At 44.2% G+C, this 17,019-nt stretch overlaps 1 protein-coding gene and 1 long non-coding RNA gene across 2 annotated transcripts in view; one reads left to right on the top strand and one right to left on the bottom strand.

Moving 5' to 3' along the window:
* Positions 1–2,785: 2,785 nt before the first annotated feature.
* Positions 2,786–15,800, bottom strand: LOC135393759 (UPAR/Ly6 domain-containing protein rtv-like). The gene is made up of 3 exons (XM_064624003.1): positions 15,494–15,800; positions 8,175–8,339; positions 2,786–3,051 (listed from the first exon to the last, which is right to left on the bottom strand). Exons 1-3 carry the CDS (start codon positions 15,582–15,584, stop codon positions 2,816–2,818), a joined length of 492 nt encoding a protein of 163 aa, XP_064480073.1. The 5' UTR covers positions 15,585–15,800; the 3' UTR covers positions 2,786–2,815.
* Positions 3,574–17,019, top strand: part of LOC135393760 (uncharacterized) — a 30,052-nt gene continuing 16,606 nt past the window's right edge. The window contains exon 1 of the long non-coding RNA XR_010422716.1: positions 3,574–3,773. This is a non-coding gene — a long non-coding RNA (uncharacterized LOC135393760). The remainder of the gene's footprint in view (positions 3,774–17,019) is intronic.

Genomic DNA, 17,019 nt, shown 5'->3' with positions numbered 1-17,019 from the left:
GCATCGGATAAGCACGCTCGGCGTAGCTGCAACTTCGTGACTGAATCTCACGTCCAACTGCGGAATTTTGGGGACTCTGTCGCTTTTGTACATATGAATACTCAAATACTTGCCCGAACTTTACAGCAGAGTGTTCTGATGCTGTGTGTTACGCAGTTACGTAGCGGGTCCCTATATGTGCGTTTGTGCAGCATGGAGTGGCGATGGATGATCTTACTACAGGACTCTCTGCTTAGCTGCTGGTCCTGGTCAGTGCCTTCACTTCAGCAGAATAAAAAGCATTTGAGCACCTGTGACTAGACACATTTTGTGTACCTTCAGTAAAATATCAGATGTATTTTCATACTCGCACATGTAGTTGTTTGGTACCATTAACCCAACAAAAGGTGAACGGATACATACTTTTTTAGATGGAAGTCATGTGGAGCTGACTGTTCACACAAAGAAAGAGGAAGAGCCCCTTTCTTGGATACAGAGAGAACCAGACTTTCTGTGATGATTTCACGATTTCCTCGCATCCTATGCCATTTTCTTTGTGATGCAAAGGCAACGGCACATCAGAAGGAGCACATTGCTTTTGCTCTGAAATCTGGTGTGTCGTACTTGGTTATCTGCTTGATACATAGCTCCTTTTTAAAAGCAGTTATAGCAACAAGCTCCACTAAAAGAGACAGTGCACAAAGCTCATTTTCCCAATCATCTTCTAAATGCTGGTCTGGCAGCACGCTTCCACTGCAAATTCAACACTCCTGCACTTAAATGAAGTCCTCTGTAGCTCGCGTTTAGTATAGACCTACTTCTGAAAGAAGCTGCTGTCCCGTGACACGCCAAACAACCTCAATCTAAGCATGTTCTGACCGTGAACGCGTCACGTGCCTTTTAAATTATTTGAGAGGCAATAATAGCGAACTGAGGGTTTACCTTATCGGTATTCGAGCCAATATTGCCCTTTTGGGTGCACAGTGGCACGAGCAGTAATGAGGAGTTGCCGGTCAACCTCCCGGGATGCCGCGTTGCTGGCGATAGGCGATGTGGTGAAAACCGAAACCACCGGCAGCTATACTCAAACATGGCGCGAAACGTAGTCTCCGTCTCCGCACATAGATGGCCATTAATGGGTCATGCCTATACCTGAAGCTCCACCCACTTTTTCAGCTTTCCGGCCAATCAAGTCTTAAAATATGGGGCGCTATCAATAAACCTATCCTCACTATTTGTCCCCGTATCTAACATGTGCAGCGCCATTTTGGGTGGCAAGTGGATTGGATGGGATTGAAATGGATACCTCTCGCAATCTGCAAAAGTAGTGTATTGTTGATGGAAATTTGATAAGCGCCACCTAGGGAGCGTAAGGCACGTCGGGAATTGTCGTCTGCTTCCGTCGTTGTACCGCTGCCGGCAGAGCCACCTGCTGGGACACATTCTGTTGCCGGTATGATTTTTAAACAAATTTACATGAATAGTTGGAATATAATAGGCAAGAATGTTTGTATCCATGAAATCCAGCTGTTAAATATAAGATTGTACAGCACAGCGCCGTTTTTATTATGATTTCGTTGTGATCGCCGTGTTCACTAGGCCTAACACCGGCGACAAAACGTATTATTTTCAGTTAGATATCGATGGATGAGCATAAGTTGAAACTGATTTCCGAGAAATTTATATTAGGATGTACATTTGCAGCGTAAAATCGGGTTAGTCTGTGAAAAATTTTTGTCACGAAATCCCCGCTTCATCGTGTTTGTTTTCGTCGCCATTTTGGGTGGCAGTATGGTGTCATGGCGACCCCCTTGGTAAAAAGCAAACCAATCAGAGGAGCGAAACTGTGATTGACAGGTCGAGCCTCTTTTTGTGACTCCTCCCAATGGCCAGACTCCCTTTTAATATACGGCTCTGCATAAGGCGTATTGCAGAGGGAAGCAAGGAAAGCACAGCGGTTGCATGAACGCCTTATTCATTCAAGTTCATGGTGCGTCGTCGATGCATGCTGAAAGAAGTTCCATTGCGTGAATGACTGAGAACAACGGCCATCCTCATCTCAGTCGATGTGGCATTGAATGAGTCGTTTCCTACAGCCCAATCCTCCTCCTGCTCAAACAGCCACATCAACGAGGAACTATGGTCTCCACGACGAAACATCTCTCGGTATGTGTACAAGGCAAAGACATTCTCTAGGGGGACAGCGCCATTTTATTGGATTCCACCAAGTAGTAGTAGCTCTGCAACGTTAGGCTTCAACGTGCAAGCTTTACGACACGTTTTTCAACCTACTAAGCCGATCAGTCTGGACGGTAAATTTCCTATCTCAGACAGCACAGCCTGTGGTAGGAAATGACCACGCGAATTCGCTATTTCTACACATTTTCTGTATTCTCCAATAATGTTTGTACTGCACATTTTTTTACTTGATACTAAAGGTGTGGCTTAGTAGCATAAACAGCCAACATGCTTTACGCTTTTTATTTGCTGTTGTACTTTATATATTCTGCCAAATGAAATTCCGCACATGTTGTGTCGAAAAAAAAATCTTTGGCTACACCTGGTGGTACCTGCTGCGTTCAGGTGGTGGTGGCGGTTATTGTAACTGCCACCACTGCAACTGCTTCTGCGTACATTTGGTGAATGTTTTGTGCCATGATATAATCAATAAGCCAAGCCAAGGACAGCGTCGGACGCTGTCCTTGGCTTGAACATAATCAAGTACTATATTGGGGTGCTAGTCATAAGTGTTCAAATTCCAGGAACAGAGTCGTTACGGCACAAGTGTAAATAAAAACCAGGGTAGTCCATAACAAAAAATAAAATTTATTCTATATTACAAATCTGGAAATAACAACCTACTTATGACCTGCATAGCGAAGTGCACTGCCAGAAGTGAACCAAGCAGTGTAGTCGGCTTTGAAGTCAGTGTACTGAAGGCACCGTTACAGAAATCTCCACGGCAAAAGCACATAAAAACTCGGCGGTTCCGATACAGGGTTTCGGCGCACCTTTCTTCTTGATCATCAGGAGGGCGCTGTAGGCACATCCGCTCCGTGGCTACGTCAAAATCTATAAGATGGAAACAGTTGAAGCACGTTAGAGGTTATAAAAGTTGATTATTGTCCCCTGGTGGCAGCAGGGTACACGTGCAAAAAGCTATGTAGCTGCTTTTTGTTCTTCTTCTTCTTGACCTTGAATTTTCCTTTTGTATGCTGAATTAATGTATGCTTGTATTTTGAATGATTAATTACTCCGTTTAAATCTGTACGGCATTAATTCTGTACAAGCTGAGAAAAAAAAACACACACACTTGAACTTGAATCAAATTGAAATATATTTTGAATGCCCAGAAAGCTGGATTAAATATGTTTTGTTCTGTACTCGCTAGGGTAGTATGACTACATGTTTACATAAAGGCGCTGGTAGCAGCAGCAACGGGAAGGGGGTGCCTTGCCTCTGAGCTGTGTTTGGTTAGCACGATGGCGAGCTAGTGTCATTCTTGTAAGTCATATGGGGTGCGTACCATACCCCGGTTAGACAGCTTCTTGGCTGGCTTGGCTAGGGGCTCATTATTTCATTCACAACCAGCAGAGTATCGCCCCTGGCGATGAAAATCACCATACAGTTATTGTTGTTGTTGGCGGTGTAACCGGAAGTGCTGCCATGTTGAGTCTCGTTCCAGTTCTCGCCTGGTACCCCTAGTACCGATGCAGACCAGCTATGCACACTGTAGTTGACGGCAGCTATGGCAATTGTCACGCCTGTCGACAACATCGAGGTTTCCATGTCTGGTGAGCCTGTGGCGTCTAATTATAGTCTTTATAGGCCGCACATATTGATATCTCAGCGCTAAATGACAGATTGCAAGTTTTAATGTAGTGGGGGTGTAGTTCCTGCGTTGTCTGATAGATGGCGGAAGCGGCACCAAGTCTGTTCCAAATCCGCGCCTCTGAGAGGAGACGTCTACCCAGCTTTCCAGCCAGACGCCTTCTCATACAGCCAAGTATTGGAACACAGCCATAGAGAAGGGCAACAATGTTTCCTGAAATAAAGTTAAAATTCGTGGGGGTTGGTGATCCATTTAAAAAGGAAAAAAAAAAAAACCCAGTGCAAGGGGACAACAAAAGGGGCACAAAACGAGACAAACACAGTACTGACTGCCAACCAACCAGCGGGGTTGCTTCGCAAATAAAAGCCTTTGGCTGGCAGTCAGTGTGTCTCGTTTTCTGTCCCTTTCGTTGTCCCCTTGCACTGTTCTTTTTATCCTTTTTAAACAATGTTTCCCTTACTGGTAGCCGCATGCCAGAATTTCCGTGCGTTTCCTACTGCATTTTTCTTAGCAAGTGTTGTTAAACTACACTTGGACGAACTGCCCTCGGGTAGACAACATTTGCCGATGATTAATATCAGCAGAACCTTATAGGACGATTCCCATTATTTGGATCGTATTTCGCAATTTTCATATGGAGGATCAGCCTGTCTGCTGAGTTTGCATAGAGCCTACTCGTACTGGCGGAGATAAGCGCACTTAAAGAAAAAGGGAGTAATTTTATTTCTTTTGGGGACTAAATGCATTGCCACACAAATTAGTCCATTTAGGGAGTAAATGCACAGGACTAAATGAATGTCAAAGAGTGGGGACTGCATTTCACGCTCTGTTCTAAGAGCCCCAGGTAATTCATGTGCATGAATGAAAATAGTTGAATTAAATTGTCAACCGTGGTATGTCGAGTGATATAAAATCTTGCGATATGCATAGCGCACAATTTCGCAAGAACGATCCTCGAACGATTTTTTTCCTCTGTGTGGGTGGAAAATTGCTAAGCTAAGTTATACAGGGTGTTTCACATAACGTGATAAAAAAATTATAACTGGCGACGTACTTGCCAGAGGATTGTGGGACTTTCGGCAATTACCGTCTGGAAACTTTTGCCACCATTGAGGTAGGCTTTGTACAATATTTAGTTGCGGGAAATTTATTTTTTCAATTGAACTTTGAAAATTGCCTAGCGAACCTCACTTTTTTTTACAGAAATGTCAAGTCCTCCACGGATAACCAGAGACCCAACAAAAACTACGCCGCAACAGCAATAGTCGAAAAAAATTAGTAAAAATTACGCTTTAGCCCCGCCTGCTCGATTGTCACAAAGAAGAGCGCACTGAAGATTGGAGGAGAGAAGGAAGTGTTCCCGGTTTTACCTTTCTTTCCCCCGCTTTGACCTTGATGCTGGGGACAACCGTCTTATCACAAAGAAGGCAAAACAAATGAAGGCGTGGACACTTCTTCCTCTAGACGCACATTTCGAGCGCGCTTCATTGCGAAAATCAAGCAGGCGGGACTAAAGGGTAATTTTTGCTAATTTTTTTCGACTCTTTCTGTTGCAATTCTGTGCATAGTTTTTGTTGGGTCTGCGGATATCCGTGGAAGACTTCATATTTCTGTAACAAAAAGTGAGATTCGCCTGGCAATTTTCAAAGCTCAATTGACAAAAATAAATTTCCCGCAATTAAAAATTTTCCAAAGCCTTCCTCAATGGTGGCAAAAGTTTCCAGAAGGTAATTGCCGAAAGTCCCACAATCATCCGGCGAACACGTCGCCAGTTAGAATTTTTTATCACTTTAGTTGAAACACCCTGTATAGCCTTACACCATCAAATTCACGAAGAGCACATATTTACGTAGACTGTTGCATTCCGAAGACCATTTGCGAAGTTGAGTGACTATTTGCAGTCCTGGGGAGTAAATTTCGGGGTTATAGGGGACTAAGATGGGGAGTAATTGTAGTCTAGGGGACAAGAACTAGTTAACTAACTAGCCTTATCAATCTCCTTGAATCTCTCCGAAACCGTGCAACTCGTTTTATTCTCTCTGACTACTCCTATCCTTCAAGCATATCATCTCTCAAGTTCGCCTCTCAAATCCGTCTTTTTCATAAATTCTATTACAACTCTTCTATCCAGCTGATTACATCTCTGCCAGGTGTGAGCCCATAACGTGTCTTCTCTTTTGTATTCTTATTTTCCGCATACTATTGCTGCTTGGAATGACCAGTCCCTCGTCTCAGTCTCCGACACTGTTGTCTACATACTTGGGTTTTTTCATCTTGCCACAGCAATTTCTCCTTCCTATATGTGCATTTAGCATATGTTCTTGTATGTTCATGTGTGCGTTTGTTTCCACCCTCACGTAACGCCCCGTGAGAAAACTTGAGGTATTATCATAAATAAATAAATAGAAGCTGCAATTACTCCTTTTTTTTTCTTAGAGTGACAGGCGTAAAATGCTGTTCACTCTCCACAGTAATGAATGACTCAATGGTTGCGCACGGAAATCGTGATACAACACAACCGACTAAGCTTAGGCTCTTATTGGTATATACTTTCTGCACGAGATAGCTTGCGAATCAGCTACTTTATCTGAGGAAAGGCGTACACAGGACAAACTTTGCCTTGATTGGATAAGAAACTAAAACCCCAAGCACAGTATATGGCTCAGTAACAAGGTCTCTCAAAATGGTGCTGAATTACAAATTATACCTCACCGTTACAAGTGAAGCACAAGGTAGAAGAAAAAGTAAACTAAAAATTGGGCTTCACTACAGAACAGTTCTGGCAGTTGATGAGAATACTAAAATGTTGCTCCTCGTGGTCACTTTCAGGCATCTGAGTCACAAACTGAATGTAAACTAAAAGGAGGACTATCCGTATTCGTGGCGTCTCTTGTCGGCACGTAGACAGGTTGGGTGTACCCCGAAATCCCACAGTTCATAGTATCGCCTTTGGAATAGCGTGGTGGTTCTGCGCAATGCGCAAAGCTCTGCTTATGTCTTGCGCAGAACCACCAACGATATTCCTTACGTACGCAAAGGCGTACGATATACTAAAAGTCACTAATAATGCAGATGGACCTGCGCAAGAACGGATCCCCGCCCACCTCCCATTTGGGGACATATTGTCACCAAATTAGGTCTCGCCTAACCATAAACTCACCAACGTCGCTTCGTTGTGTTCATCTTGCGCGTCCATCCTGCGCCACTTTAACCGAGATCGAAAACACGCGAAGCTGTTCAATGATATCCTGTTTTGAAAGACGGCCAGACCTCGCAGATACAAGCTTTCATGTTGCAACTTGTGATCTTCGTATGGTTGATCTCGAGTTCTGGGAATTTCAACGCAGGGATATCGTGCCATCCCAGAGAGGTTGTCGTCTTCGGAAACGGTAGTGGTTCAGTGGCATCACCATCGCCCCCACAATAAAGTTTAACTTGTTCTTCCTCAGAGCATGGCGGAACGTGAAATCAGTTGAAAAAGCTGTTTCATGCGTAACACTTGTGTACCAGATTGCTGATGAAAAATGTGCAACAAATAGTTGAGGTCAAAGTTGAGGACAAGTGTCGTGGGTCTAGACCGGAGCCCGGTCCGCACGCAAAGGCAAAATAACTGTGTGATAAGAATCCAGCCAGTTTTCTGGTGACAAAAAAGAAAGAATCAATGGCTGAACCTGATCGGGTCAGACTCGGGTTGTCCGTTGCGGCTTTCGAATGCTCGTGCCTACCACCGTCTCGCGCATGCGTCATCTTTTCTCAAATGACGGATTATCGCCGCGTGGACCCGAACAGGCCACCATTTTTACTTTCGCGTTGCTCACGTTCAAATAATTTTCAACCTAATTCCACGTTTTTTTTTACGACTTTGTTACTGTATAGCCCCATCGGCTGTGCTATATAGTAATGAAACTACTCCAAGGGACGCTGCGGTGTTAGTCGGTTTCGATCAGGATGTGTCACTAGTTTTCGCCGGGGGTGCAGGGATGGGGGCGGAATCACCCCCAGTGCACGATGTATAGGCATTTATCCGATCCCCCATGTCGGCATCAAACTGTGCGTTTTTAGCAGGCGTTCGCATAGCTCACGGGTACGGTATTTTCGTATGTAACATTAGAAAATGCCGTAAATGTTGCTAATTTCGGTTTATTCACGATGCAGAATTCAAACGACATTCGTACAAGTGCAATTTTCTGACTTTGTTATTGGAGAAAAATTCATCAGTCATACTGCCATATATCCAACCCATGTTCTCACGACAGTACAAACAAGACACACGGGCCAAGCTAAGGCTAAGGTATAACGGTAGGGAAAAGGTCAATATGAATATTACGCAGACTGTCATTGTAGAAGAGAAAAATATGCGTACCATCATCACGTCCTTCGACGAGCTTTCCGCACCAGGCGGACGCGCAGGGCGTCAGCTCGACGCCTCTGACGTCTTCAGCTGTTGTTTCGTTGTAAGGGAAAGGGTCACGGCAGTCTCCCAGCGGCCCTCGGGAACGACAGGTGTAGCAGTGACGAACCCTGCCTCCTGTAAGAAGTCCAACAGTAAGCGTCGTCATGCAAATTCCCCACGAGCATCATCATCTTTTTGATACAAAAGGGCCGCCCTTTGTCATACCGGCATTGGTGGGATGACGTAGCTTATCGGGAATCACGGCACACAAGATATACAGAGTGTTCTTTTTATCCTTTAAAAGCTGTGATGCCATTTTTGCAGGCGATTTACGCGCCCAGGCGGACATCTTGTGGGGAAGAGCATTTAACCTAAAATTCATTCATTAACTTTTTAATTAGATGTTTTCGGGAAAATGCGGGACAGCAGAATTGGAGGCAACTATTACTTGAATCCAATCCCCTTTTTTAAAAATTCTGAAACGAACACGCACTTTAAGATATATTCGCCAAATTTCCATGTACAAATGCGCCGTAACCAGAACTACACACTTCTCGAGCACGGAAATGACATCACTTTCCGCTTATCTGGACCGGAAAGCGTTCTCGCTAGCCAACAAATTAGCGTTTACTCCAATCAGCTCCATCGCTACAAAACATGTGACCCTCCTATGCTAACGCCCTTTTTGCGCTCGAGAAGTGCGTGGTTTCAGTTTCGGCTAATTTGCATAGCAAAATCTAGCAATGGGGTAGAGCCTCCCCACTCTCCAAAGCCAAAATAAAGTTGTTGAAAGTCGTTTATGTATATTTAAAAATGAGGGTGGATTTATAAATAATGGTTGGCTCTAATTCTGCTGTCTTGCATTTACTCGGAAGCATAATTTTAGGCAATTTATCGTCCAGTCGTCGACGGCTCCTGTGTTTTGTAGGAGCCACCATCTCCATATTTTTCTTTCCTAGTTCCAACTCCAACTCCATCGTCCAGTAGTTACATAAGCTGGCCGACAGGATGTCCGCCCTGCCGCATAACCCACACACTAAGAAAAAAAAAGAGCAAAATGGGGAGAAATTACAGCTTCTAGTCCCCTAGACCGCCAATAACTCCCCATTTTAGTCCCCTAACCCCGAAATTTACTCCCCAGAACTGCAAATAGTCACTGAACTTCGTAAATAGTCTCCTGAATGCAACAGTCTACGTAAACGTGTGCTCTTCGTGAATTTGAAGGAATAAAGGCTATATTTATTTATATATTTATTGCAAAATACCCTGCAGCGCCGGGGGGCATTAGAGATGGGGAATGGGGACATACATCACGGGAAAAAAAAAAGGAATACAGAAATCGAGGACAGAATGAAGAGAGCACACTAATCCCGCATGGATCTCAATTTACATAAAAAGACAGAGCCGTTTTGGGCAGACACAACTTCACGCGTTAGTAAATTCCATAGTGGGATTGTCTCATAGAAGAAGGACTGTTTAAAGACAGACATGTCAAACGGGTACGGCTCCATCTTTTTGGAGTGATCAACCCTCGATGACATGAAAACAGGTGAACGAAGAAACATAATTGCATTGAGGCCAGTGTCACCACTGTGAATGTCAAACATTAATTTAAGCCGGCAGTGCTTCCTACGCAGCTCTAATGACTCCCAGCCTAATGCTTTAACCAACTCAGAGGAACGAGTCTCCATGGAATAGTTGCCCGTAACAAATCTAGCGGCTATATTCTGTACATACTCAATTCTTTTTCGCAGATACTCTTGGTGCGGGTCCCACACAGCAGAAGCATATTCTAAAATAGGAAGAACGTATGCTTTATAAACTGTTTCCCTTACTGTTGGTGGAGTATTTTTAAAGTTGCGCCGGATAAAAAACAACGTACGGCTGGCCTTGGAAACAACTTGGTTAACCTGTCCCTCCCAGTGCAAATTTGACTGAAACGTAACACCCAGATACTTGTACTCACTGGTTGCAGAAATGGGGGTAAATCCTATAACGTAAGTATGTGAAATTGAGCGATGGGGGCGGTTAAAGTGCATTACATTACATTTTGATGCATTCAGTGCCATCTCCCACCTATCACACGACTCGCAAAGACGGTCAAGGTCACTTTGAAGGATTCTTCTGTCAGTCCCGTCCCTAATTTTGCGATATACGATGCAATCGTCTGCAAACAACCGAATATTGGATTCAATGTTACTCGTTATGTCATTAATGTATATTAAAAAAAAAAGTAAAGGGCCTAACACTGACCCTTGTGGTACCCCTGACGTAACACGAGACCAACGAGAAGAAGCACTATTAACAACAACGCGCTGCATCCTGCTAGTGATGTAATTTCTTAACCACCTGAGCACCAATGGGTCCAGACCTAACTTTTCTAATTTATGGTACAACAGGGTATGGGGCACGGTGTCGAAGGCTTTACGGAAGTGTTTGAAAGCCCTCGTCCCAAGCCTGGGTGACGTCATAATGAAAACAAACCAATTGGGTAACACATGAGCATCCCGGTCGGAAGCCATGTTGAGCTGGTGACAAAAAATTGTTGGCACTTAAGTGTTTAGCAATATTTGAATAGATAATATGCTCAAGAACCTTTGATGCGATACACAAGAGTGACACTGGCCTGTAAAACTATATATATAACATATATATAAATATATACAAATAGATACTCATGGAACGATGCGGCAGCACCAGAGGACACGTGTTTCGCCGTGTTTGCGGCTCGTCGGCCCTGGGTAGCTGCGCATCGTTCCGAATTGGCAACCCAGGGGTCACTCAGCGAGCGATATACACCTGGGAGGGTGACTGAGCACTCCTCAATGCCACAGTGTCTAGCATCATTTACTTATTTTTTTTGAATGGCTTTCTCCCCCTCTTTAAATATATACAAATATATATATATATATATATATACAAAGGGAAAATATAGCCGAAGCTCTGTAGCTGCCCGTTGAGCACATGTTTACAGTTTGATCGTGCACTCCCAGCCAAGGACAGCTGTTTCGCTCTACTTGGAGCTCGTCAGCCTGGCGTAGGGAAGTGACACGATCTTGGGTCGGCACAACAGTGCGTCTCGGCGAGTCGTCAAAAACTGTAAACATGTGCTCAACGTGCAGCTACAGAGCTTCGGCTATATTTTCACTTTGTATATGTGTACTTTCTGGCTTGCACTGCGGCCTCCACAGGTGGCGCCGTCACCGTGGAACATTGACGTCTCGCCGAGACGCACTGTTGTGCCGACCCAAGATCATGTCACTTCCCTACGCCATGCTGACGAGCTCCAAGTAGAGCGAAACAGCTGTCCTTGGCTGGGAGTGCACGATCAAACTGTAAACATATATATATATAGATACTCATTGAACGATGCGACAGCACCAGAGGACACGTGTTTCGCCGTGTTTGCGGCTCGTCGGCCCTGGGTAGCTGCGCATCGTAGGGGATTGGCAAACCAGGGGTCACTCAGCGAGCGATATACACCTGGGAGGGTGACTGAGCACTCCTCAATGTCACAGTGCAAGCCAGTGAAATATAAAGAGGGTGAAATATAAGAAGGTGAAAAATATATATATATACATATATATATATAACTTCGATAGCTTAGCAATTTTCCACCCACACAGAGGAGAACATAGTTTGAGCACGGCGTTTTGGCTTGAGGTTCTTTCTTGAGAAATTTGGCCCTATGCATGTCGCAAGATTTTTTATCACTCGACATATCACGGTTGATCCAAAGTATTTTCATCTATCCGCATGAATTATGTACCTAAGACTCAGAGCGTGAAATGCAGCCCCCACTCTGTGACATTCACATTCATTTACTCCCTAAATGGACTAATTTTTGTGGCAATGCATTTAGTCCCCAAAAGGACCCCCCCCCCCTCCACCCCACCCTTAGAGTGCACCTGCGGAAACCGCATCTACGCATCTCTTCTAGTGTTGACTACAAAACAATATGTACGGGATTTAAAATAAAAGCCCCGATATAGATTTTACGAGTACAGAACCTGTGGCACCGCCAAACTATAAATGGACCTGAGAAACTGTGCCTGTGTCGCTGCTTTACAGTATGAGTTGGATTTGTTTCCGTCACCACCATTGCCCTGACCACTGGAAGCACTATATATACTTCACCGGCTACGATCGAATGTCCCATTCGGGACCGCGTTTCTTTATAAGATTGGTGTCTCACCTTCATGGACGTGCTCAACTTGTGGAGTGACAGAGTATTCACATCACATTCTGACGGAGTGTGATCGTAAATTTCACACGAGCCAAGAGCCAGAAGACAGAATAGAGAACAGGTCGTATGACGTGGTTGCCAGACTGGCCTGTCGTCCATCGACAAACCGCGCAACGACAACTCATATAATTCCTTAAGATCCTATGGAGACGGATACCTCATTTTAAGGGAGATATATTTATTAGAAAAAAAGGAGGAAAGATCAGCTCATTTTAAGATTATTTTATCCATGAGCTGTTAGCAGCTGAGGGTGTAGACGATATACCACGTTAAAGGGACCATAAAGAGATCTCCGAAAAAGTCTGAGTTCTCGGTGGAGAAGGGTTCTCAAGGAGGACCTTTCTCGAAAACATATTCGATTTTTGCACTATCGCATTCAATGCGGGCGCAGTTCACGCAAAAAAAAAGAGAAAAGAAAAAAGAACGTGGAGCGACAACAGTAGCGACTGGAACAGGACTGCATGAACTGGAGCGACAACTGCAACAAATGACCCGCTTCGGTGGCAGATTTTTCTCTAAAAGGTGTCCACTGAATGTCCCAAAAGGGCACCCCCCAAGTACCCATTTTAATGCCGACGGCGCCCCGCTTTAGAAGTTATGTGTTTCACGAAATTCATTTGAATTTTTATTTAAATTATGAGCGCCTCCCACTCATTCACACGGTGCGCAGCTTGTAGGTGGCATCGGACAGATACTTGGAAAAAAGAAAATTCTTCGATTGGTGAGCGAATTATTTAGCCCGGGGATTTAACTGAAACATCCTGTATAGTGTGTGGGCCGTTTGGGATTGCTGGAGAAACGAAGAAAAATTAGTGTCGCACGAGTGTGCGAAAATATAAAGTGACGAAGTGAGTTCCACTGTTCTGAACCGAGGCCCTGAAGAGCTCTACAACTTGGTGTACGCCTCAATGTCTCGCAAACATCTGACTAGAACGTGAAACGTTCGTTGCTGGAATTGTGGGTCTCAGAGCCCTAGAATTTTGACGACACTAAAAGTCTAGTGGTCCGGTGCATTCAACTCTGATCGTAGGCGGCAACTTGCTTCTGAGAACAGTTCATGCACAGCTAGGACGTTTCTCCCACGTATTCCACATACAGTGCAGCTGGGCGAGACCACTTTCCAGGCCTTTTGTAGAATCCGGCCACTGTCACGATGAGACATGCATGCAACAAATGATGATGTACAAATCTCGGCTTTGAGTATACATGATGCAAATTTGATCATAGATTATATTAGATTAGAGTTAGGAAATAAAAATATGCTGATCATAAATACCCGCAACTTTAGCTATTTCTTTCATTTTAGACATGATGTTCAAGGTTGGCATGGCCACTGTAGACAGAAAAAAGAAGAAGAAAAAACTAGACACGTAGTTCATAGCTCTTCAGATCTAGTTCATGTGGTTGTATCGTTATTCCTATCGAACCTGCTTTACTCATACATTACGCAGTAGCAGTATTAGTGGAATTTGCACATTTTGGTTTCGTACGCAATTTTACTGTCATCTTTTTATTTCCCTTGAACTTATATATGATCGCTGAACGATCTAACACAGTTTTCGGAAGCAAGCAGGGACGAATACTTGACGATGGAGGAGATAGGAGTGTATTTGAAAGCTGCAGCAGGACAGTTTACTAGGAAGGAAGTAAAATTGGCGGCTAAAGACGAAAAATAAGTTAAACGTAACTTTTGAGCACGAAGTAATCCGTGTATAATCTAGTAGCAATACAAACAGTGTTGAAATACAATATAACGTAATGAAAGATCGTATCGCATAAAAAAAAAAAAAAAAAAAAAGAAAGCAAGAGAGACAGTTGCACTTCTCCATTAAGAAAGTACCAATCAAGGTAGCGGCATAACAATGTAGCCTAATGCTACAGAGCCTTTCTGAGATCTCTGAACTTGGTTTAACGATTACGGAAGGATAATGTTTGTTAACAAAACGCGTCTACTGTTCTTAGTCGCTATGAACAACGGAAGAAACCGTTAGGAGAGTGACATCACGCTGCTACAAGGTCTTGCGGCCAAAGTCACCCCTCCGATACGTCCTTGCCGTTAGCGAAGTGTTCAAGGATCTTGAACAACCTGTTTCGAGCGAACGGGTGGTTATCAACACTGCCAACTATGTTACCAGGTGGTGTTTATTCGTGCACGTAAAAATACAAGAAATACCAAATACTTTATGAATCAACCAATTTGTAGCTTTATTTTTACTTTAACAGGCTAGGTAGCGCATGCTACCGCCCGATGCAAAGGGAAGGCTGTTATCCATCCCTCCATCCATCCAACTGTTATCGATAGCACCGTTAGACTAATAAAAAGTTACCGTTAAAGTAAATAAAATCTACTTCATATGCGCGCTGAAGTCTTCGTCAATTGGGAAGCTGAAAGTAACGAAAAAAAGAAAAAGAAAGGCGAAGTGGCTAACTTTACATTAGTGGTCGAAAATTTAACTTCAGCGGGCTATATATAACCGAAACAAAAACGTTTGCTTTGTTATCTCGCAGCAATGATCAGATATTTTGGTGCAGACACATTTTTTCTCTTTCCCCGGTTTTTTGCTTTTTTCTTTTATTGCAGATTATGACAGATTGATGTAGAGCCGAATCACAATAACACCGCAAGTAATCATAAAGATGGCACATTAGCGATAAAGTACGACGACGTCATTACAGTAAACATAAAAAACAAAAACAGCCTATTACATCCATGACGAAAACCCGAGACTGGGAAAAGACGAAAAACAGACGACACAACAAAAAGTCTTGTGTCGTCTGTTTTTCGTCTTTTCCCAGTCTCGAGTTTTCGTCATGGACCTTAGCCACCAGCTCGCTTGCTATTTAACCGTTTTATCTGTAGCCTATTACAGTTTAGTTCCGATTTGAAACCAATAACAGGAGTATGATACGCCCTTGTAAACTGACGATAAGTCGATAACCGACCGCAATACAATCACCGCATACGTTTTGATCAGGACACATTCACTGCAAGGTTCAATAACCGAATACAATCGTTGAACAAAACCCGAAGTACAGGACTTACCCTCTACCAGATTGGAACACAATACCATCAGGCACAGTGCTCCTGTCACCACCCCTACTGCCATCCCTCGGCCGTTGCACGTCACCTGCATCTTCGGACTTGGAACTTACACACAGTTCTTGAAAAACACGCAGCGCATCACTTCTCCTGCTCACATGGTCCAAACAGTCGTGAAGCTCTCAAGCAGAGCCAAAGAAGTGCTTGACAGTGCCAGAAGACGTAGGATCCAGGTTAGGCCTAACTTCCTCGGTGAGTCGGTCGCCCTCCACGTAGGTTGATCCGGTTCCTCGACCGGTTTTCTTACGTCCTTGCAGTGCGAGGAGCGTCCAGTGACCTCCTTCTTGGCGTTCGTCACCTTCCGTCGACGCCAGTCGAAGATTACTTGAGTTCGGTGGTTACTTTCGCTGCCGCTCCCCGATGGTCAAGAAAAGCATGCAAGGGGCCTGTCCGGAGGGATGGCGAGCGTTCACTTTCTGCAAGCGCTTTTCTCCGCCTGTATTCTTCTGTGGACCTTGAGGTGGTTGTTAGGGAATTATAGCGCCTTTTAGGGGACCTCGAACATTCTCTCTCTTTTCATGGTTCGCGACATGTCCTTGAAAGGGCACCGTGTAAATTCTCTTTAGCGTATGCGTAGTAGAAAGTACGCTCCTGGCTGTGACAAAACTTTGATGATTTTTTTCTCACTTGTTTCCACTATACTGTGATCGGTCCTTGCTTTGTTTCCCGGTTAATACGCAAAAAAAGTAAGTGAACTAAATGCAAACAAACATGCACGTGTCGAATGACATTGAGCGCCGTCAGGTACATGTGTACAACAGGTTGAGCAAGGAGAGGGCTTGCCTTCTCTGTCACAGTGCATTCACAGGGGGGATCTATTTATTTTGACAGGAAAAGTCAGCCAGAAAGGGTAGCTTGCTATTCCTCGTTAAATAATTCCTGAGTGTGTAGTCATGTTCTTGGGGTAGTTAGAGTAAGGCGATGTGAGGTCTTTCGCCGTCCCATTCACGATGTCACAGGCTGCAGGAGAGGAGACACGCAGGTAGTGGAGAAGCGCCGCTGCGTGTGCCAAGTAGGAAGAATAAGAAAATCGAATGTATCGAAAATATGCAATCTCGTCTTCCGAGGACAACGAAACCAACATAGGTAGCGGAAAACTCTTTCCGCTACAAATCCGCCGATCTTCCGCTCCGCGACTGGTAGCTCACATGAGAGTTAACTTGAACGCCACCCTGTTGGTGCTTAGTAGAAATAACGGCGGAGGATGTTTTGGTTATCTATTTACGGGTGACCCTCATTATGCTAGGCGCTGCCAGGGTGGACCTCTTCCCGCAGGCTGGAGCGGTGTTCAAGTTAACTTGGACGCAAGCCGTACTTCCCATTAAATGAGAAACGTGGTTCATAGAGTTCCGAGTTCAGGGTTCCTCTTATACGCTTTATTTACTTTTCACTCTGGTAGACTTGACGCCTTTGGCGATCATATTCCATTTCAATTACTTTTGTCGAAATAATGAAAAGAATGAATATTT

Source organism: Ornithodoros turicata, chromosome 5 (genome assembly GCF_037126465.1).
Source record: "Ornithodoros turicata isolate Travis chromosome 5, ASM3712646v1, whole genome shotgun sequence".
NCBI lineage: Eukaryota > Metazoa > Arthropoda > Arachnida > Ixodida > Argasidae > Ornithodoros > Ornithodoros turicata.
The sequence above is the reverse complement of the archived record's forward strand: the minus strand, read 5'-3'. Positions and strand labels throughout refer to the sequence as shown.

What these genes read in the sequence shown, in the direction of transcription:
- LOC135393759 (XM_064624003.1), bottom strand. Translation starts at nt 15,584, where the DNA reads ATGCAGGTGACGTGCAACGGCCGAGGGATGGCAGTAGGGGTGGTGACA. An exon ending in GTGTTCCAATCTGGTAGAGG is followed by an intron (nt 8,340 to 15,493) that starts GTAAGTCCTGTA and finishes GACTTCTTACAG; the next exon opens with GAGGCAGGGTTCGTCACTGC. An exon ending in CGTCGAAGGACGTGATGATG is followed by an intron (nt 3,052 to 8,174) that starts GTACGCATATTT and finishes TCCATCTTATAG; the next exon opens with ATTTTGACGTAGCCACGGAG.